This window comes from Lissotriton helveticus, chromosome 11 (assembly GCF_964261635.1).
Source record: "Lissotriton helveticus chromosome 11, aLisHel1.1, whole genome shotgun sequence".
NCBI classification, from domain to species: domain Eukaryota; kingdom Metazoa; phylum Chordata; class Amphibia; order Caudata; family Salamandridae; genus Lissotriton; species Lissotriton helveticus.
The window spans coordinates 1,095,469,011-1,095,491,468 of NC_136072.1; the positions used below are offsets into that span (position 1 = coordinate 1,095,469,011).

The 22,458-nt window shown below is 47.7% G+C and overlaps 1 protein-coding gene across 2 annotated transcripts in view; it reads right to left on the reverse strand.

The window, feature by feature from the left end:
• Positions 1–22,458, reverse strand: part of RSPH14 (radial spoke head 14 homolog) — a 551,562-nt gene that overhangs the window by 21,986 nt on the left and 507,118 nt on the right. For both annotated transcript variants that reach the window (XM_078667753.1, XM_078667752.1), the window contains one exon: positions 2,353–2,489. In XM_078667753.1, coding sequence (XP_078523879.1) covers positions 2,353–2,489 — 137 coding nt within the window. The remainder of the gene's footprint in view (positions 1–2,352; positions 2,490–22,458) is intronic.

The window sequence follows — 22,458 nt, forward strand, 5'->3', positions numbered from 1 at the left end:
TGGGGTGGCTGAGTGGGTTAAAGAATGGTGATGGATTAAACCCAGATCAGTTGACTGGGGGTGAGTGTTTGATATTCTTAAACGCTCTGTCCATCATTGCCTTTTGTATCGTTTTGTTCGCCCTAAGTGTGGCAGGGTATGCTCAGACGTGAGTCCCTTGCTCACTTGGCCACTGGATTCAAGATAGCCTGGCTGATGAGGATTATGAATCCGAAACCGGTCCCAGGATGCTTGTTTCCGGTCCAGGGAAGACATGGCTTGGCAGTTCGGGCTGGACTGTTCCCATGAGGCACAGGGTCAGACTGATTTGCATATGGCCATGTCTGAACTGGGGTGGCTGAGTGGGCTAAAGAATGGTGATGGATTAAACCCAGATCAGTTGACTGGGGGTGAGTGTTTGATTTGCTCAAACGCTCTGTCCATCATTCCCTTTTGTATCGCCTCGTTTAAAAAGTAGGCATTTTTCTGCCTAAACTAAATGTGCGTTTCTGCCAGTGTCCTGGGTCTCATGACCGTGACTGGTTCTTGTAACGTGTATTCCTTCTGAAAAAATGGTGTTGGGTAGGGTGCTCCTCTCCTCAGTAGGATGGTCCAGGAGAGTTGGACTCAGCCCTTTCTCAGCTTCAAAGGGTAGCCTGAGGGCTGTGTCCAGCACCTAAAGCTGTCTGCTGTGCCACTGACAAATGCTGTTCATGCCTAGGCATGTTTGCCTTTGCCCCCCCCTAGATAGATTGGAGCCAAAGCAAGGAAAGTAGGAAGGTTAAACAAAGGGACATTTCCCACCCACAGACTGGTACTGAGCATACAGATGGCACCCTCAGAACCTCTAGTCGGAACACTCATGGACCTGTGGAAGATTCAGAAGAAGGAAGACTGAACATATTTGCCTTGAACCCTGAATCCACAGAAGTGACTCCAACTGTCAGTTGTTGACCTCCTGTTTGAGCCACCAGGACACAACTGGCATCCAGAGGCCTTCCCTGCATCTGCCCTGCTGACCAGCACCAACTGGACCTCTGCCTCTGCCCAGCAGCAGGACTCTGCTGGAGTGAATCCTGATCCCCAAGATGTGCCCCCCAGGTCTTGGGCCCATGGCTGGCATCAGAGTGTACTCCTCCTACTTCAAAACTGAGCTGCAGGTGAAAATGCAGACGTTCGTATCCCCTCGCATCAGCAACCATCATTCCGTCTCCTGCCAATGTGAAGTTCCAGTGGCAGCCTGCTCTTCGCGCCAAACAGTGACCGCTTGCGTCTCCCACCATTGTGAAGCTTCAGTGGTGACCTGCTCCTCACGCCGACAGCAAGCTCCTCGTGGCCCTTTTTGGAGATGCCTTCAGCCAGGAACGCTCACAAACCCTCTCTGTGAGCGGATTTGCTCAAAAAATATAAATGCAAATCCACATTTTAAATCCGTACAGTCGAATAGCACTTATTGAGCAAGGTACTTGTGCATCACGCAGAATTCATTAACAACTTTGGTTTCTAATTTTGAATGTGGGCAATGGAGTAGATGATGGGAGATTAAAGCTTCCACTGGTGTGTCCTCTTGTTACTTCTTTTTGGATTCTACCTTTTTTCAATTTGCCTGAATGTCAATCCAATGATTATCCTGGGTAACAGCGAATCACAGTGCCATTGTTCTCACAGCCAAGTCATGACTTATATAACCAACTCTCTTGTTAACCAAGAGAGTACAAATCATCAATGCATAAATTCTGCTACTTTCCCTGCTAGTGGAAATTCTTTTAATTAAGTACAATTGTATTGCTTTGTGGCATTGTGTTTACTTTTGAATCCACCGACACAAAAAACTGAAGGGAAATTTTACGTTGGGTTATGCCTTTGAAAGCATTGACCAACCCTTCTACCAGGGCCGTACAGGGTTGGACATTTAGCGTCTACTCCAATAAGGTCATTTACAATATTTCTGAGGATCCGATATTCAGGTAAGTGCAATAAGTCTCAATTGTTTTAAAGTGTAAGTTGTGCTCACTGTGTTGACTTGTGGCTTGGAGTATTTATAGATTTACTCATGTTTATCATATACAGAACCTATGGATATTTACGGTTTGATTGCTTGTAAGATGCAAATGTTACATATGGAGCCTTCTGTATGGTACTCTGACTCATTGTAAACAATCCTTTGACTATTTGTATATGTTACAGTATTTGATTAAATAAAGAGTTTGGCAAAAAATCACAAGATTAAGCCACATTCAGTTCACTTATCTTGAGATTTGAGGGGGGTGGAGCTTCTGCATGATCACTTAATGTCATGATCTAGTTTCAGAAGCTCATCACACAATGGTGTAGTGGAACATTAAGGTAGGATCTCACATTGTTCATTCTTACCTGGAGTCGTGGTGGTGACATTCATCAAGGCCCCCGCAGCATTGGCACGCACCTCCGCGTTGGTGTCACGTAGGAGCAGCACCAGTATGGGGATGACCTCTTCCTTACAAACAGCATCTTTCCCAGCCATAGGCAGGCTGATAGATTCAGAAAGAGAAAGAAAGGTAAAATGAATTACAAAGTAAAAGGACAGGTGGGATGATAAATGATTAACACCCCCTTCTAACCAGAGTGAGTTATTTTTGCTTTACACATGATGCAATGAGAAAAAATACTTTCACCTATAATTAACAGCATTGCCAAAACAAATGTTGTTGACTTTTGCATAGTGTTCACACACAGAGATATCCAACATCCATCTATACACACAAATTGAAAAAGATCAAACAAAGTTGCACACTCAAGAAAACCTGAGTGTCATCTACGTGGGCCATAAAAGGGAAGCCAAAGGAGCTACTGCGGCCGGGTGTGCTAAAGGAAGAACTCTGTGGTGCTTCGCAAGCCAATGTCTTAAAAGGGCAATGGGGAGAAGGCAGAATGACCACCTGAGAGCGGTCACAGAAAAAGGTAGAAACTCAAATCTTGCATCTGGTGAAATGACAGAGTAGGTAGAAATGCCATTCCCCCTTGATCATTGGGCATTTTGAGTGTATCCAGATCAGTGACCAGCACAGTTTCTGTGGCATGAAGAGACAGAAAGGCCAACTGGGCAGGTCCAATATAATGTTAGACTCAATGAAACAATACAGATGATTGGTTGATCACTTTCTCGATGATCTTAGCAGTAAAAGGGCGAAGGGTGAAAATTGCTCAATACGTGCAGATCTACTGATATGTTTTTTAAACAAAGGAATAACTAGAGGCTGATTCCATTCCAAGGAGACAGAGGCAGAGGCAATAGAGTGGATGCAGAGTTTCATAATGCTAGGAAAACACCTTCAGAGGCAAGATGGTGCTTGTGCACCCTTCACTGAGACAGGAGACAAATCAGTTAGCAGATAACTTAGGTTCTTGGGTCTGGATGCTTTGACCTTCAAAGGAGGTAGTAGCAGAGACTGCAACTAGGATACAATCTTTTCATGAAATAAAGTCAAACAATGAGTTGAGAAGCTCAGTCAAAGGGGAGGGATGGAGTTTGACCTTAGTCCAGACATTAAAATTCACCATCACAACAAGACTGGAGGTCCCCATGGCAAGTGACTAGGTGCTAAGTAAGACCAAAGTAAGGACACCCCACAGAGGGTGGTAAACCAGCACACAGGAGCAGGCTTAAAGGGAATAAGAAAGGATGTTAAAAGAGTCCAGCTAGGTTGTAAGATGCAAGCAGAGTAACAGAAAGGGTTTCTATCAAAATGATCGCATGGGCTACACTAAGTTTAATCTTGTGGCCCAGATAGAAGATGTTATAGGTGGGAGCCGCAGCCATTGCTACCGAAATGATCCCACTTTAGGAAAATAAACCGTATTCTATTCCACAATGGCTAAATTAAAATTAAACAGATTTTCACAAATACTCGTTGTAAACGCACCAGTTAGCACAGAAAATAGTATCAAATTGCACAGGCGGTTGTGTCAGTCACAGAGAAAGGGCAAAATGGTTAATGCCCTAACCAATTAGCATATCAACGTGTTACTGGTTTAAAAAAAAGTTACAATGCACTTTCATCACCCACAGATATTACAGTAAATGTGCAAGTCACAACCAAGGTTGGTCCACAAGTTTAATAAATAAATGCAGTTGTAAAAACATGTATGAGCACAAACAAAAGCAATAGCCCAATTGGTAGGAAACACATCAACAACAGTCATTTCAAGAGAGTTCACCCAAAGGCCAGGAGCGTTTTATCCCAAAAACTAAAATAAATGTGAATACTAAACTATTGGAGCAACACTGCTGTGGGAACTGGTTGTGGGAGTTGAGGGGCACTGGGCAGACAGGGATTCCTTGGCTCCAATTGTGCCAAGTAAGGCTGCTTGGTGTTGTTGGTCTGGGATCTCCTGACTGTTGTACCCAAAAGTGAGCACAAAGTTCACCTCTTTAGCACCTGATCCCAGAGGAAGCGAGGCATACTCAGGAAGGTGAAGTGGGCTAGAGACACAGGACTCAGTCAACACATTAATCATCAATAAATCACTACCCAACCAGTGCCCCAATGCTCTGTCTGTGGAAAAAAAGAAGTATTTTAATTCTACACACAAGAAAAATGACTACACATGAAAATTAGCGTCAGGGTCAGTTACACGTCGGGGATTCAATAACTCTAAGTTTGGGGTACCCACTTTTGTGTTACATTTCCTTCAGGTACTACACTGCGTTCTCCACTAACAAGTCTTCTCTGGTTGGCCATGGCTGATGCACATGTTCAGGGCTACCAAGGTTTCCTGGCAACTCTGCCCGCTCTCTGACGCATGTGCACAAAGCCGCTGAATGCAGCTCAACCAGGTGGTGCAAGTCAGTAACCCGGAGGTAGAGCAGCCAAATGCCTCTCAAGCCAGGCCAGCAAGGATCATGTACCGAGAGGTAGAGCAGCTGAATGCACTTCAAGCAGAGCAGTGCAAGAGTCAGTTACCGAGAGGAAAAGCCGCTGAATGCACCTCAAGCCAGGCCGTACAAAAGTCAGTTGCAAGAGGTAGAGCAACCGAATGCCCCACAAGCCAGGCCATCAAGAGTCATTTACCGAGAGGTAGAGCAACTGAATGCACCTCAAGTAAGGCGGTGGAAAAGTCAGTTACAGAAAGGTAGAGCAGCTGAATGCACCTCTAGCAAGTGGTGCAAGAGTCAGTTACCAAGAGGTAGAACAGCTGAATGCATCTCAAACCAGGCGGTGCAAGAGTCTGATAATGTGAGGAAGAGTAGCTGAATGCCCCTCAAGCCAGGCCATCAAGAGTCAGTTACCGAGAGGTAGAGCAACTGAATGCATCTCAAGACGGGCAGTGAAATAGGACAGTGCAAGAGACTGTTATCGAGAGGGAGAGCAGCTGAATACACCTCAAGCAAGAGAGTCAGTTACCAAGAGGTAGAGCAGCTGAATGCACCTCAAGCGAGGCAGTGCAAGAGTCAGTTACCAAGAGTTAGAGCAGCTGAATGCACCTCAGGCCAGAGGCGCAAGACTCAGTTACCAAGAGGTAGAGCTGCTGAATGCACCTCAAGCGAGGTCTTGCAAGAGTCATTTACCAAGAGGTAGAGCAGCTGAATGCACCTCAAACCAGGTGGTGCAAGAGTCAGTTACCGAGAGGTAGAGCAGCTGAATGCATCTCAAACCAGGACGTGCATGAGACAGTTACCAAGAGGTAGAGCAGGTGAATGTACATCAAACCAGGCAGTGCAAGAGTCAGTTACCGAGAGGTAGAGCAGCTGAATGCACCTTAAACCAGGTGGTGCAAAAGTCAGTTACTGAGAGGTAGAGCAGCTGAATGCACCTTAAACCAGGTGGTGCAAAAGTCAGTTACTGAGAGGTAGAGCAGCTGAATGCACCTCAAGTGAGGCAGTGCAAAAAAAAAAAAGAGGCAGTGCAATAGTCAATTACCAAGCATTAGAGCAGCTAAATGCAGCTCAAGCCGGGAGGTACAAGACTCAGTTACAAAGAGGTAGAGCAGGTGAATGCACCTCAAACCAGGCAGTGCAAGAGTCTGTTACCGAGAGGTAGAGCAGCTGAAAGCACCTCAAACCAGGTGGTGCATAAGTCAGTTACTGAGAGGTAGCGCAGCTGAATGCACCTCAAGTGAGGCAGTGCAAGAGTCAGTTACCAAGAGTTAGAGCAGCTGAAAGCACCTCAAACCAGGTGGTGCATAAGTCAGTTACTGAGAGGTAGCGCAGCTGAATGCACCTCAAGTGAGGCAGTGCAAGAGTCCGTTACCGAGAGGTAGAGCAGCTGAAAGCACCTCAAACCAGGCGGTGCATAAGTCAGTTACTGAGAGGTAGAGCAGCTGTCTGGTACGCAGAGCAATCCACAGGGAGAGGTCTTCTTTGGAGCAGTCTTCTGCACTCCCCTGGGAAGTCGACTCACCTAAAGAATCCTCCACTCAACTAGGACCGAAGAGCCCATCAAGGTAATAGTGGAGATTCTAGGTAGAGGGGAGAAGTGGCAGGGAACTCCAAGTATCCCTGGGCCCAAGAAGAAGCAATTGCATGGGGGAATCTGTGGCCACCGACATGGCCAGAATTGCAGGAGAGGCACAGCCACTTGTGGTTATGTTGCCACAGAAGCAGTGTCGAACAGGCTGTGGGGATTAAGGTTCCTTGCCTGACTACCCTTCTGTTACACCTTCAGCCATTTGCTTATTGGATGTACACAAGGAGTCAGGGACCCAGGAGGCTCCTTGAAGTGCTTGGCAGACTGGACCTTCACTTTATCACCTCCTGGTGATGGTTGATGTAGAATTCTAGCACCTCCTGCATTGCTCTTCAGCTTCTAGGCTGTACTCTCCTATAGGCATATCTTCAATACCCCCTTCTCATTACAACCGGCTCCTTCCTTCAAGATCATCCCAAGCAGCAATCCTAGCAAGACGCAGGACTTGTTCCCAAGCTGGCTAGGAAGCACAACGCCAGGGAAGGATGAAGCAGGAACAGGCAGTGCTGTCCCTTCACCTCAAAAGGGGCTTATGTCCACCACTCTCCATTCATAAGAGCCCGGCTCGCTGTCCGACAGGTTCATCCTCAACCTCCAACTAGTCAGCCATCTACAAACGAACACCCAAAAGAGATACCATCCTGAAGACAGTACAGTATGACATACATTCGCCATACTCTCTCTGTCCTATCCATGTCCACTACAGAGAGAGAGAAAGATGGACTTGAAAGAAAATGGCAGCCATTTTAAAACAGAAGGCGCTAGGCAACTCTCCCACTGAGGCAAATACTAACAAGCCTTGCTCCCTCCTACAATCCATTGGTGTCGCCCATGCCTGTTCTCCCCAGTGAGATGAAAGTGGCCTGAGAAACCAAGGGTACACTTGTTGTGTCCCTCCAGGCTGCAGATCCTCACTCCGGGTCTTTTCGTCTTATTTTATATTGTGCATGAATACAGTCACTTGAACAAGCCACCCTTTCCATGTCCTGAATGTACTTTACATTAACAGTCTAATTTCTATGGAGACATTGGGTGGTAATAAGTGGTCTGGGATGGGTCAAAAACAGATAATTATGTGATAGAAAATCCAGGACTTGCAGCCAATGGTCAAAGCCTCTTACCACACTCGGCCAAACTGAAACGCTGCCTCCCATGTGTGGGTAGACCTAAGGCATGTCAAAGTACTGAGGTCATAGAAGTGCGACGCAGTGGCCATGTCAATGCCAACGTCTATCAGTGCAATGTCTGTTGATGCAAAGACATTATGTGACTAAAGCCATACTTACATTTACAAGTTAAGTAGTTGAGGTAGTTAAATTCCAGCGGAGGTTAAGGAGATTATTATTTTTTTTTTTTATAGATCTTTTTATTCAGAAAAGAAATTAAATTAGGTGGTCATCACATATAGAGATTTCAGTTTTCACAGAGTCATCATTTTAAAACACAATACTTGTATATCATATCTGGTACAGCATTTCACTGGATGTTGTCAATGCAGAAGTCGCTTACATTGTAATTAGTTCGTCAATGGGTGTAGTAAGGGGGGGTTCGCACAGATTACCACGATAATCATTCCACTTGGACCATATGGCTACCAATTTCCCGGGGCAACCCCGGGCCACATAGACTGTCTTTTCTTGGATCATGCACTAGTCCATATCTTTCTTCCAGGAGCTGAGTGTTGGAGGTGTTACCGCTCCCCACAGTTGTGCTATATTCCTTTTAGCGATTGCCAATCCCAGCGTTACCCATATTCTGCCTTTTGATGATAGATCTGTGGGCTTCCATATGTTCAGAAGGCACCTCTTAACCTCTGGACGCAATTCCACCCCCCAGACCTCTCACATACAGTTGTGTACCCGCTTCCAATAAGCTTGCAGCACAGGGCACTCCCATAGTATGTGAAAGAAAGTTCCCATCTCCCCACATCTCCTCCTGCAGAGCCCATCTTCACTGCGGTCCATCAACATCAGCCTAGTGCCAGAAATTTAGACTCGGTGGAGTATTTTCAATTGAATCAATCTTAATTAATCCGATATTGCTATTTCTTTAGGGAAGCGAGCACTTCTCTCCATTCCTTGTCGTCAATTTCGAGTCCGCCGCGTCCCACTTTCCCCTAAGAGCCAGTAATGGGTCTGGAGTGTGATTTAAAGTCCACATTTGTAAAGCGCACAATCACCCGTAAGGGTCTCTAGGCGCTAGGGGGCCGTCGGGAAGATTAAGCGAGCTATTGCCCAGAGTCACATGGTGCTGGGCTGACCTGCCGCCGGAGCCGGGGATCGAACCGTGGTCCCCAGATTCCAGCGTCAGTCGCCCTGGCCGCGGCGCCACACCTCTTCCACTTATAAGCTTTTTGTATGTGAGCGAAACAGCCCTTTCTGGGAGGTGGCCATCTAGCAGCCTGTCCTCGAGGGGGGAGGATTCCGGGAGCTGTGTCCCTGGTAGGATGTTGGCCTGGAGAGTGTCTAACCTGCAAATATCGAAAGTGCTCCGTATGCGCCAGGTCATAAGTATGTTGGAGCGAAGCGAATATCACCACCCCGTCAGGACCCCACAGATCTTTTATGTGAGAGATCCCTATCAGGTCCCAATTATGAAATCCTTTGGTGCGACTCAGGGTACCCAACCTTTCAGAAGCCCATAACGGGGTAGCCAGTGTGAGTTTGTCATCCCATCCCAGTTTTCGATTAACAATGTGCCAAAGTTGGACAGCATGTTTTGTCGGTCCGGTGAGGGGGTATCTGCTGGGCCTGGAATAGAGTGCAGCCTCGAAGTTCCCGCCCGGGAGGAGCCATCTGTCTATCCCATAGCCGGGGTCATTTCCGTCACAGTAAGTGCCCTGATTTATGGCAGAAAGATGTGCAGCCCAGTAATATTTCCAGATATCCGGAAGTGCTATACCCCCATCATACCATCCTAATGTGAGTTTCTGAAGGGATATTCGGGGCATTCCGGTCCACAGAAGATCTCTTTGGGTGGCCTCGATGGCAGCAAAATATTTTTGCGGAACTAAGTCTGGGTAGTTTTGGAGGGCGTAGAGAAACCGTGGCAGCGCCATCATTTTGAAGAGCGCTGCACGATCCAGTAGGGACAGCGGGAATGTCTTCCAGGTACTGGCGTCTCTCTTAAGCCGTTGCAGAGGCGGCAATAGATTCTTCTCATATCTAATGGCCTTCTCCTTGGAGATAAATATTCCCAGGTACATGAACCCGTCTGTAGCCACCTTAATTGGGAAGTTGCGTGGGATTGATGGGGGGGCTCCATGAAGGACGTAGAGGAGTGACTTACCCCAGTTAATACTATATCCTGAGTTCTTCCCGAAGCTGGTAAAAATGTCTAAGGCCACTATAAGGGACTCACGGGGTTTGCAAGGTACAAAAGAATGTCGTCTGCATAAAGCGAAATCCTGTCTTCCCACCCGTCAGCCCATCAAAGCCCCCGTAGGGAGAGATCCTCTCCCTGGAGCCAATGGCACCAGGGAGAGGGCAAAAAGCAAAGGTGAGAAGGGACACCCTTGTCACGTCCCTCTTCCTAGGGTAAAAACCTCCGAAATGTTATTGTTCACTACCACCTGGGCTAGAGGCTTGGTATAGAGGAGGAGCACCCAAACAATAAAGTTCGGACCAAAACCCAGTTTCTGAAGGACTGCCATCATGTATGGCCACTCAAGTGTGTCGAATGCCATTGCGGCGTACAATGACACCACCACCGCATCCTCTTGAATCTTGTGGCAGCGTCCTAATACTCGGTGGAGACGGTGCCGGTGGAGCGCCGTGTTGACGTGGGGCATAAAGCCCGATTGGTCCGGGTGGACCAGCGTGTTGAGTACCGGCTGGAGCCTGTTAGCGAGTACCTTCGCCATGATTTTTGGCTCAGCATTTAACAGTAATATTGGTCTGTAGGAGGTACTTAATTCTTTTGGTTTTCCTTCCTTAGGAATGGCCACAATTGTAGCTATGCGTTGGTCCCTCAGTAGTATACCTTGCTCCCTACATGCCTCAAACATGTGTTTTAGGTGCTGGCTCAGGCAGTCAGGCTTTAGCTTGTAGAGCTCAATCGGAAGACCAATGGGCCCGAGGGCCTTTCCAGGCCGGAGGTCATGGATGGCCCTAGTCAGTTCCTCTATAGTGAGTGACGCCTCCAGATTCTCTCGTTCGTCATCTGAGAAGGTAGGCAGCTTTATGCCAGCCAGTGGGGCAACTGAATCTTCTTCCGAACGCTCGGACCCCCTGCTGTACACTTTTTTAAAATGCCCTGGGAACTCCCTGACAATCTCCCGGGGCTCTGTCAGGATGATCCCTGAATCAGCCCTAAGCTGGGCCACTACCCCCTGCGCCTGCTTCTTTTTGTCTAGCCAGGCTATTAATTTGCCCGCTTTGTCCCCTTGGTCATATAGCCGGCCCTCCCTATCTCTTGCTAGAGTCTTAGCAGCGTCAGTAGCCAAAGCCTTGTATTCTGCTGCTTTAAGTTGCATCTGATGCAAGATTCCCTGACTACCGTCCCTCTGCGCCATTTCCTCTAAAGCGAGAAGATCGCTTTCCATGGTGACCATCTGCGCCTCACGCTCTATCCGGCGTCCAGCGATTGCGGAAAGGGCTTCCCCCCTCAGCACCGTTTTAAACGCTTCCCAGAGGATTCCCGATGACTCTACAGTCCCAACGTTTTCCTAAAAGTATTGGTCAATTGAGAGAATAAGTTTCTTTTTAGTCTCCTCATTACGAAGATACCAGGCATTATTTGGCGCAACACATCCCTCCCTCCGGTCACCAACTGTAAGATGAGCCCATATAGGGGAGTGATCCGAGATACCTCTCATTGGTGTTTGACATCTCGAATTGTAGTGTCCTGTTGCATTGGTGCTAAAATGTAATCTATCCGTGAGAACGTGTGGTGCAGGCCTGAAAAGAAAGTATATTGTTTTAGGATCGGATGTCGAAGATGCCAGAGGTCAATTAACCCAAACGCTTCAAGGAGATTGGCAAGCCACATGTGCCCCGCCACTATGTCCCGAGGTGGGTGCCTATCCAAGCCACCCGACACAACTGCGTTGAAGTACCCGCCCATTAGGAGTTGCACCTCCGGAAGGTAAAGGAGAAGCTTACCCAGATCTTGATACGACTGAGTCTGGAGACCCGGCGGAATATAGGCCGTCACCAGGTTGAGCCTGCGGCCCTCCCACTTCCCCGAGATTGCCGCAAATCGTCCCAGAGGATCTGTATCTGTATGATCAATGACAAGTGGAAAGTTGCGGCGTAGCAAGATACCCACCCCACGTGACCCTGAAGTAAAGCCGGCATGTATCACCAGTGTGTATCCCGATCTGTTTAACACGTGACAAGTGTTCCCTACCAGATGGGTTTTCTGCAGGAGGACCACATCCGGGAGGTGTCGCTTAACGAATTAAAGCACTAAACTCCGTTTCAGATTGTCCCCTAACTAATTGACATTCCAGCTAGGTTACTTGAGGTTTTTATCCCACTTCATAGCCATCTGTGCGTGCTATTGTAGCATTCTTTCTGTGACTCCTGATACTTCTTGCCAGCACATCTGAACAATCCCTGTGTGACCATTCCAAACCCCCTCCCCTCCCCCAACCATACCCAACCTCATCCGCAACCCTGAAACCCCAACTCCAGGCATCACCACCCAACAACAAAAAACAGTGAAACTTTCGCCCCCCCGCCTACCCCCCACCCTGCTACCCTGCACGTAGGTTTACAACAACCCACATCCCCAACTAGCAGAGCGCCTGTTGCCCCCAAAAAGAGAGAGAGCCCCCCTCTACCCCCCAAAAAACAGTTAAGTGGGGAGATGCACAAGCACCAACGCCATCTGCCGAAAGTCTTCCCCATACATTCAATAACTTATCAATTCTAAGCACATACATTTCTAATAGAGCCACACGGCACCATAAGTTCCATCCCGCCCCCTGCAAAGTGTGTTGAGCAATGTCCATCTGCCGGCCAGATACTCTGCTCGTGAAGTGTAAATAATGAAGTCAGGGAGTAAGCCCGCCCCCCCCCCATGAGCAAATTCGCCCTTTCCAGGCATGGAGTATACATCGCCCTCCCGGTCGGAGCCGCCCCCGGGAGCTCACCCCCCGGGAACAGAAGGAAGATTTATACATTACAGAACAAGCTGTTGAGGTCTATTAACGTAGTCTCTCCAGTCCATGCCAGTCACTAGCGTCTCTGAGCACCTCCCATGTCCGGGCTGTGAGATCTTGATCGCCATGAGTGCTGACTCGTTCTGTCAGTGTCCGATCTGCCATCCATTGATCCCGGTGACTTGGCCCGATTGTCTCTCCATCCGTCACCCGTTGCGGTAGTCGACGTCTGCGACGCGCCTCTGTCGAGCCAGTCCTGCACCTCCAAAGGCGAGAAGAATAGGGACTTGCCACCAGCAATTATCTTGAGTTTGGCAGGGAAGAACATCATGTACTTAATACCTCATTCCCGAAGCGCCGCTTTCACCCCATCAAAGGAGCGCCGGTCCCGTGGTACCTTGAGTGTAAAATCGGGGAAGAACCTGACCGTCGCATTCTCATATTGTAGGTCTCCCATCTGCCTGGCGGTCTGCCAGATGGCATCCCGGTCTCTATAGTTAAGGATTTGTGCTATGGTGGTCCTCGGTGGGGCCCCTGGTTTGGGCTGGGGGATTGGCGCACGGTGTGCTCTCTCAATGGTGAATATAGTAGAGAGCTGTTTCGGCTTTAAGTGATTAAGGATCAAATCTTCCAGGAAGAGGTCCATACTAGGACCCTCTGAATCTTCCGGAACACCCACCACACGAATGTTGTTCCGGCAGGCTCTCCCTTCCTGGTCTTCAAGCCTCAGGGCCACCTGGCGGTGCTGGTGCACAAGTTCGTTCACCCTCTGCTCGAGCTTCTTAGAGGATGCCTGAAGCTCTCTGATGTCGGTCTTATTGGTCCTGGCTTTCTCCGATGTCTTGTTGAGATCAGCCCGTATCAGATTCATTTCAATAGACATCTTGTCAATCTTAGTCTCAAGCGTGGTCCCCAGGTTTTGTATGGCCGCCATTATGGAGGCCAGGGATGGCTCAGCGTGGGCAGGTTGGTCCCCCGCCGATCCCCTAGTCTGAGGGGCCGATAATGGGACTGCGTACTTATCCAGCTTGTTCGTTTGAGCAGCCGCAGCCCCCTTAGGCTTCATGTTGCTGGGTCTCCTGTCCAGGCGCTGTCAGCTGGGCTTTACAGACAGTTCGGTCCTCAGGCGTACACAGACAGCTATCTTCCAGTCGTCCTATAGCTTCTCAGTGGCACTGCGTCGCTTCTATCCACTGCCCCTTACACGCTCCAACAGGTTCTTCGTCCGCTGTCTGGGCAGTTTCACTGGCCACCACTCCGCAGTCTCGAGCGTGCGGCACTCCCCAGCCCGGTCTCCTTTTCCGGCCACACGACTCCCTCCCTGCAGACGTATGCCGCGCACCAGCTGGATCTTCCTTTGCCACCGCAGGCCCTCGGTAAACACTCAGGCGTGCTTGAGGGGTATACTAGACTTATCTCCGCCTGCCACCCCTTCCCATGGGGGGCTATGAGGCCAGAGCAGCGTGTAACCAACCACTTTCACACCAGGACAGGGCACTGGCACTCTGCAGTCTCACTTCTTACCGCCTCCGTGCCTGGCAGTCCCTCTCTGGGCAGCCAACAGTCTCTCCCAATGCCTCCGAGTTATAGGGACTCCTCCCCTAGTGGGGGGGGGCTGCAAAGTCCGAGGCCACCCAAGTCTCTAACAAGGCGGGAGCGATTGACCCCCGGATGCCACTATGGCGCACTTCAGCGGAGCTCCCAGGGGGCCCTCAACCCCGTCTGCACTCTACAGAGGTCCACAAGCCTCACCGGGCCTCTTTGCGCTCCTTGCCTTTCCCCTTTGCTGCAGCTAGGGCCGCGGCTGACCCGACAGTCCCGCCGTGTTTCTCGCGCTAGCGCTGGCGGGGGCTCAGCGAACCGTCCAATCTCCTTGCTTCAGCGCCTCCCCCGGTAGTCCGATAATCAGTATACCTCAGCAGGGAGCCCCCGAAACTCAGACCCCCCAGGCCTCCTCACAAGTCCCGGGCACGCCGCGAAGAAGGTGTGTACCAGTGTCTCTGTAACTGTTATGCCCCTAACGTCTCGTCACAGCAGATCGCGGTAGTCAAGTCGATGTCTAGGCCTATTGGTGCTAAGAATGCTGTTGTGTGCTATTAAAAGGTAAGTAGTCGAGTTGGTTAGATCCCAAGGGCAGCAAACCAGGCCACAGGGGTTTCAAGCAGTAACACTGGGGCAACAAGTGCTACATTTACATGGCACCACTGGCAGGGCCGGACTAGCCGTACTGGGCATCAGGCGTTTCCCCAGGAGGCTGGAAGGGTGGGACAAGTTTTGCAGTAGTGGGGGCCTGTTTTCTTACTGAGGTTCAGTTTTTGCAGCAGTGCTGCAAAATCGGCCCCCAGTAGCAAAAGCAGCAAGCAAGGTTTTCCAGCCTCCTGGGCCAGGCCGTGCTTCCCCAGGGGCTGGTCGGAGACAATTGCCAGAGCTGCTTTGGGTCCCCAGTCAGGCCCTGACCACTGGTTCTGGGAAGAGAGACCACTACACAAAACCACACTGGACGGACTGGCCACCAGTACCACGGTCAGCTGCGGCCCCTGCAGGTAAGAGCGGTAGAGCGGTGGGGCCGGGCTGAGGGGGATTCGACAGACCATGAGAGAAAATTAAATAAATAATTAATGTTCCCTCGTCCTCGTCTGTCGAAATCCCCCCAGGCGGCCCCACTGCCCCACCGCTCTTACCTGCATGGGCCGCGGCTGACCACGTTGGACAGCGAAACCACTCTGCGCAGAAAAGTATGGCTCTGACAAACTATCTGTACAGAAACGGATGACAAGGGTGGAGAACACAGCAGAATGCTCCCGACTTGCAAGCTTGAGAGGCAGATGCCATGAGTCGGAAAAGGCAGAACAGTTCTGAAATCAGCGCGGGAGCAGATGGGAAGCCAACACGTGCTAAAACGGGACGTGCGCAGCGCGGCGGGCACGCAGGCGGCGGCGGGCACGCAGGCGGGGGCATTTCATTCAGATGTACACCGAGTCTGGAGAGCATCGAAGAGAGAAGAGAGGCAGAGAGCTGGAGGGCTGAGAGCGGCCTGCACTGAGGGCCCCGCCACAGCCCCCCACCACAACCAGCCCTCGTTGTCATCAGGCCCACGGGCTGCAGACAATGAACACTCAAAGGCTCTCTCTGGCTGCTCTCAGAGTGGGCAACAAAGGGCGGCCTCCGGCACAACCTCTCAATTCTGAGAATAGTTTGATAACAATCAAACCTGAGTTAAAAAAAAAGAATCATAAAACTGATTTTTTTTTAAAAACCTTTACATTTACTTCCATTTTGGAAACCATAGCAGGGTAACGTGGAAAAAAGTGTTTCTTTGGTTGCCTTTTAATTCTAACAAAGTAAGGCGCTAATATCCGGTAGCAAACATAGCAGTTTTACCACTAAGTAATTACCCCCTGATTTTAGCGTTTCATTTAAAACACATGAGAAATCACAATACCATGCCCATACATGCGAACAAACAAGATTCAGGAGGTAAACTCTCAAATTTTGCAGCCAAAAATGTCTCCCGCCTGAAATTGGCTCCGCTTCAATAGAAGCCAGTGGGGGAATTACTTCTCCCGATTATGTTTTTTTTAAAAATCTCCCCGCTTTGCTCTTATAAAATGTTGGTGTGTGCGGATTTTACTGAATGATTGTGCACACTTTATTGCACTGTATTACCACCTGCCTTCTCCTGCCAATATTGGGTAACAGACAGTTAGTTCCATTCTGCACCACGTGTGCAGTATTACCACCTGCCTTCTCCTGGCAATACTGGGTGAAAGTGTTTTCCATTCAGCATCACTGGTACAGAAGACCAGAGGGGAGTATGGCTAGCCACGTCAACTTCAACAAGCAGATCTTGTCAGCTTCAATCACCTCTTAGACTATGTGCTACCGCCTCACCTCTCCAAGCATAGAAAGAGAAACGTTTTACACCATTCTGGCTGGAGCGGGATGCATAGCGACGTCATCATGAGGCGCACCGTATTATTGGAAAGTAATGGATGATCAATGAGAGTGAACGTTTGTCCTTGGCCCATCAAGAGGGATGTCTTGAAGGCTTTAGGATCAAGCTCAGTTGAGATCGAAGAGCTGCAAAATTAGCCACGCCCATAACACTAGATACACCTAAGACGTGCAGATTGGTCAAACAGAAAAGGAAGAGGGTTATCAGGATTGATAGTGGGAGATCGCTGCAAAGAGTTCATCAAATGGCATCCTGATGGAATGTAAATATGGGAGGATCCCTTTTGCAACACAACACTCACCTAAAAATAGTATGACCTCAGCAACACTAGACACAATGTGCTGAACAAATTCTTTGAACAAATATTGCTCGAAAAAGTGTAGCGTACAACATTTTGCTACTTACTATTTTTAACTATAGATCCAGTGAGCACTGCAAACTTTAGATCCTTCATATTTTAAAATATTTCCAAAACACCAGGCGTGGACTCTGGAAACCTTTAGCACCTTTCACATTAGAAGGGGTTAGAAACTATATGTGGGATGTCCTGCACTGGCCACGTGGCATCAGCTGAACATGACACCGCCGCACTGTGCTTGCACGCAATCCTTAGGTCCTCGGTGCAAAGGCAGGACCAGGAATATCCTGCGGTAACAGACGAGGGTGAATGAGGAGATGTGGAAGAATAGGCAGAGTTTAAACACTATCCATCAGAATGTATGGTACTGAAGTAACATATTCTTCTGCTGTACACTTGTCCTCTGCAAAGTCTTTATCTTTTCAAAGATCTAGCAATTCTAAGGAAATGTTCAAACAACCCCAGACATGTTACATACAACCAATACATTGTCAGCAGATGTTCTAGACCATGAACCTTCATGACAACACTCTGCTTAAACACACAGATCATGACGAAATTGTTTTGAGAAGAAATGGAATGAAGCATGAAGAACTGTGATGAGAATTTCCTGACGTAGAACAACCTTCACAAATGGCGTTTGTTGAGGTCCTTTATTGGGGAAAGAGAATATTTAATTCCTGAGGGAGTGTTGTTTGCACTCGTTATTACGGCAACTGCCCACCATGATCTAGTTTGGAAACTGTTTGTTTGAAACAATCCCCCTCCTCACGCGCACCTCCCTCCATACAATATTTATCTGTTCTGTGCATGTGATGGTCCAAGATCCTTTATGAACCCAATCTAAGCAATCGCTTCCCTTCTCTACCATAGACGCACAGGAGGCATAAAAACACGAGAAGCTGTATTGTGTGATTTATAGGGAATTCAGAACTAGAATTTGAAAAAAGGGACTTTTTACTCTCAGTGTAATTTTATCCAAGGATAATTCAGGCGACAATACCTGAAACCACTTTATCTATTGGGGTGCGTGTAACATTAACAACAAATGTTTTCAGTTTCACCATCATAAACAAAAAGGGAGGGCCTAAAGGTTGAGCCAGATTCTATTGAAAAGGTGTGGTAAAGGTTTCAAAGGACCTAATGAAAGCAAGGAAAATGATTTACATACTCCCAGTTTGGACTGTAAACAAAAAAACAGCCATTATAGGGATGCAGCAGGTCCATGGCCCCATAGTGCCCCAGCTGCACTAATGACAGCTTTGCCCCTCCAAGCATGTGTTTGGGGGTTGTTCAAGTCTGGGTGCAGCACTTTGCCACCAATATAGGTGCAGGAAGAAGGAAAACACCTGAAGCACCTGCAGCTTTGATTAAAAGATAAACAACTGCTTAAGCCAGAACCAGCTTCTTCTCAGACACTCTGGGGCCGCATGAACACCTTGAGCTTTCTTTATTTTGTTAGGACCACTTGGATGAGGGGATCAGGGGGGACACACAGTAATATGAATGGCCACCGGACTACCAACACATCTCCTAGTGCCATTCTGCTAGGAAACACTCTTGACTATAGCTTGATAATTTTTCTTTCATGGTGAGACACACCAAGATCTGCCTGAGGGAATCCCTAACTTAAGAAATGAACTACTGTGTCGAGGGAAACATGGCATTTGTGAGAATAAATAGCTTGCCCAGGGCAAAAGCGTTGGCATTTCTACCTTCACCCACATGGATGTTTGGAAAGCGTTATTGGAGGTTTCACCCAGAACTGCAGATTTATTGTTCTCTGCATAGGATGAGAGAGCCCATACCACCCACTTGTTGACAGATGCATGGCAGTGGCACTCTCTGGTATGTACGGTAGTGGAGAAAAAAGGACTGGAGATCTAGGAATATCACCCCTAGCTCCTACATGCACATGTGCAGTGATGACTTCCTGTCCGACCTGAGGCAATTTACCAGACGATGCGAGCGTGCGTAGATAGCCATCCACCTTTTAATGTCCACTTTCAATGGTTTGTGTTTGTTATTGTCTGTAACTGTAATCATTTATAAAAGTCTGTATCTTCTTTCTGTTTTGACACAACCAACCCATTCTTTGAAGTAGTCTTCCAGCTGCCTCCTCGCTGTAAACGAGACAAACGAGAATAAGGGACATCAAAGGGGCTTCCAGCGGCAGCCAGTGTTTGAGAAGACGATTCAGGTGCAGCGGCCTGTCTTTGTTGTTAATATGATTTAATCAACCAATCAAATCAAAGCAAATTGACAACGCAACATATCAAATAATCAAATATAATATATGGTAAAATATGAAACCAAATGAATTGAGAAAGAAATGGAGCTAATGACAAATGGCAGATCTGAATTTGATAGCAATGATTAGAAAATGATCCATAATTTAACAGGACAAAGGGGATGGTGACATCTGCAAATCGAACTATTGCATCACAGCAAAGCAAAGCATAGTAAGGTGCAAATGCATTGGTATATAAATACACCAGTGTCCACATCACAATCACATCTGCATGGGCTGCTGTAAAAATGATAATCCTGCCAATCACTGAAGAGGGTTCGGTCATCCGGGTCTGCTAGAACACTTAAAAAAATAAAAATCGTTCACAAACTGTAACAAGTATTTGGTTAGCTAATCCTGCGATGTTTCAGGGGAGAAAACTATGGGCATCTGCAGAGCAAACAGGGGTACTGGAAGAAGCTAAATTCAAGTATTGCCCAATAATTGACAAATCACAATTTTTCTTAAACATTGAGAAAATAGAGTTGCCATCCTAAAATTCATCTTGAGAGTCTAGACCACAATATTCTGATATGCACTTGCCGTTTGTCAACTGAGCCGTAAATGGGAAGCAGAGGCCTGGAGTCTGATGTCTGGAGAAGGGCATCCCCTCACCACAGAGCTCTTAGATCTCAGTATTTCTTGTCCTCCCACTCATGAAATGTGCTTCTTTTGAGGTTACTAGTAGTACACAAGTCATTCTTGTTGGTTCAATGTTGGTGGTATAAACCAATATTGCTGAATGAATGTGGAATGTTTTTAATCAGGCTGATGAATGTGGCTAGCCAACACTGTCTGCAATCTGTCACAACAGGGCCAACCTTCTTATAAAACAAAATTAACCTTTAGTAGGCAAGCCCGATATTGTCATCAGAATATCTGGGGCAATATTAGAAAACTGCCTTAGACCAAGGCACTGTGTTTGAAGTATCTCAGTCAGATTCATGAATAAGGTTTGAACTATCATTTCTATCTTGGACTGTTCAAAAATCTAAGCCAATGCTTCGGCATTCAGACAGCACCTCTAGCAGATGATTCCCCTGGAACATATTGATAACAAGTCACACTATGCATCAAGCAAAAAAAGCAATAGAAGGAGATTTCTCCTACATGTCAAAGATTGATACTATAACAGTTGACTAAGGTAAGAAAGATCCCTGATGTAAAATATCCATTAGCATGTGCCCTCAATTCACAATCTCACTAGTAAAAAAAACTTTACATTTAAAGAGCAAGTTGGATTTTAAGAGCAACACCAAAGAAACTTGTTTCTTTGTCTTAATGACTTCTCTTAAAGAATGTGTTAAGAAGTAGGGCCACATGATTGATAGAAACCCGAATACGATTGATATTTCAACAAATGGTGCATTCTCTTTCCATAGCTTGATATCCTGAAGAGGATGTAGCCTTACGGCTAGAGCGGTCGACCTCAAAGCTGGGGTACCGGGTCCGAGTCTCGGCAACAACGCTAAACATCATGTGAGTCTGGCCAAATCACTTCATCTCCCTGTGCCTAACAAAAATTAATGTGACTTTCTGTAACGAAACTGGTGTTCGTGTAAAGTGCTCTGATGCCCAATGTCTCGGGTCAAGTTTGTACTATATAAAACAAACAAAAAAAAGAAATTAACTATACTGATTTCTCTCTTGATTCTTCTGGAGTGGCCTCACAGTAATGGGCATCCTACAACACACAGAAGCAGCACAGCACCATTTGTACCATAAGAGGCTCCAGTGGTTGAAGGAAGATAATAGGGTTGTAGACGCTGCTATCACAAAGAAAGCACCATGGTGATACAAGCCACCACCAGTGCTCTTAACCGCCTATGTTCTCAGTAATACAGCAGTTTAGGATGTTTAATGCCTGAACCTGTAGTGACACAAACAATTCCAAATCCTTTTAAATCAATCAATCAATCAGGTGATTATAAGCGTGCTACTCACCCGTGAGGGTCTGGAGGCTCTGGGGGAGGGGCGGTCCACAGGTCCGTATAGCCGAAGAGCCAGGTCTTGAGGGTCTTCCTGAAGGTGTTCAGGGAGGGAGCGTGTCTGATGTCTGCCGGTAGCTCGTTCCAGGTCTTGGCTGCGATGTGAGAGAAGGATCTTCTGCCTGCTCTGGCTCTGTGGATGTGCGGAGTTTTGGCCAGTGCAAGGTTGGAAGATTGGAGGTATCTTTTGGGTAGATGGAAGTTGATTCTGTCGTTGAGGTATTTGGATCCGTTGTTGTGTAGGCATTTGTAGGTTTGAGTGAGGATTTTGAAGGTGACTCTTTTCTCCACGGGAGCCAGTGGAGCTTTCGCAGTTGTTGGCTGATGTGCTCGTGCCGGGGGTGCCGAGAACGAATCTGGCGGCGGTGTTCTGTATAGTCTGAAGTTTGGGGAGTTGGGATTTGTTGATACCGGCATATAGGGCGTTTCCATAGTCTAGTCTGCTGGAGATGAGTGCGTGTGTGACTGTCTTCTTTGACTCAAGGGGGATCCATTTGAAGGTCTTGCGGTGTTTGTTGAGGGTGTTGAAGCAGCTGGATGTGACGGCATTGACTTGTCGGTTTATGGTGAGTGATGAGTCGAGTATGATGCCGAGGTTCTTGGCGTGGTCTGAAGGGGTAGCCGGGCTTCTGAGGGCAGTTAGCCACGAGGTGTAGTCCCATTATGACGGGGTGGTTCCAAGGACGAGGACTTCTGTCTTATCGGCGTTGAGTTTAAGGCAGCTGTTGGTCATCCAGACTGCTACATCTTGCATTCCTTTCTGGAAATTGAGTTTGGCGGTGGTGGGGTCTCGGGTGAGGGAGAGGATGAGCTGGGTGTCGTTGGCGTAGGATACAGTGAAAGATCTCACTAAAGAGGAATTACTTAAGGACCAAGTTCTGTGCTAGAAGCCAGAGTTGACTGCGGAAGAAACTGAAGCTGCAGCACATCAAGATCCAACATTGATGATGGACATATTTGTTTCTGCTTCCACTGCCTAGAATGGTGGCGTTTTGAAGACCTGACCGTGCTGAGAGATGAGGAGCCAATCTTTAGTTTTTTTTTTATTTGTCAGTTGGACCTGATTAAGGACTCTGATGATGTCTTTCATTGCGCCGCTTCAGAAAGTCCCAGCCAGCATCAGGATTTTCCACTCTTACTAAGCGAGCTTCTGGCCATTTAATACAAGTCAAAAAGACATTTTATTCCATCTAGGCATGTTTGTGGTGCTCATATTGAAAAAGCAACTACAGCCATACCCTATATATCCTCTATCACTTACAGACAGTGAACACACTTGCCATAACATTTAAAACCTAGAGACCTCTTGCCCCTGGAGCTGTCAAATTATTACAAT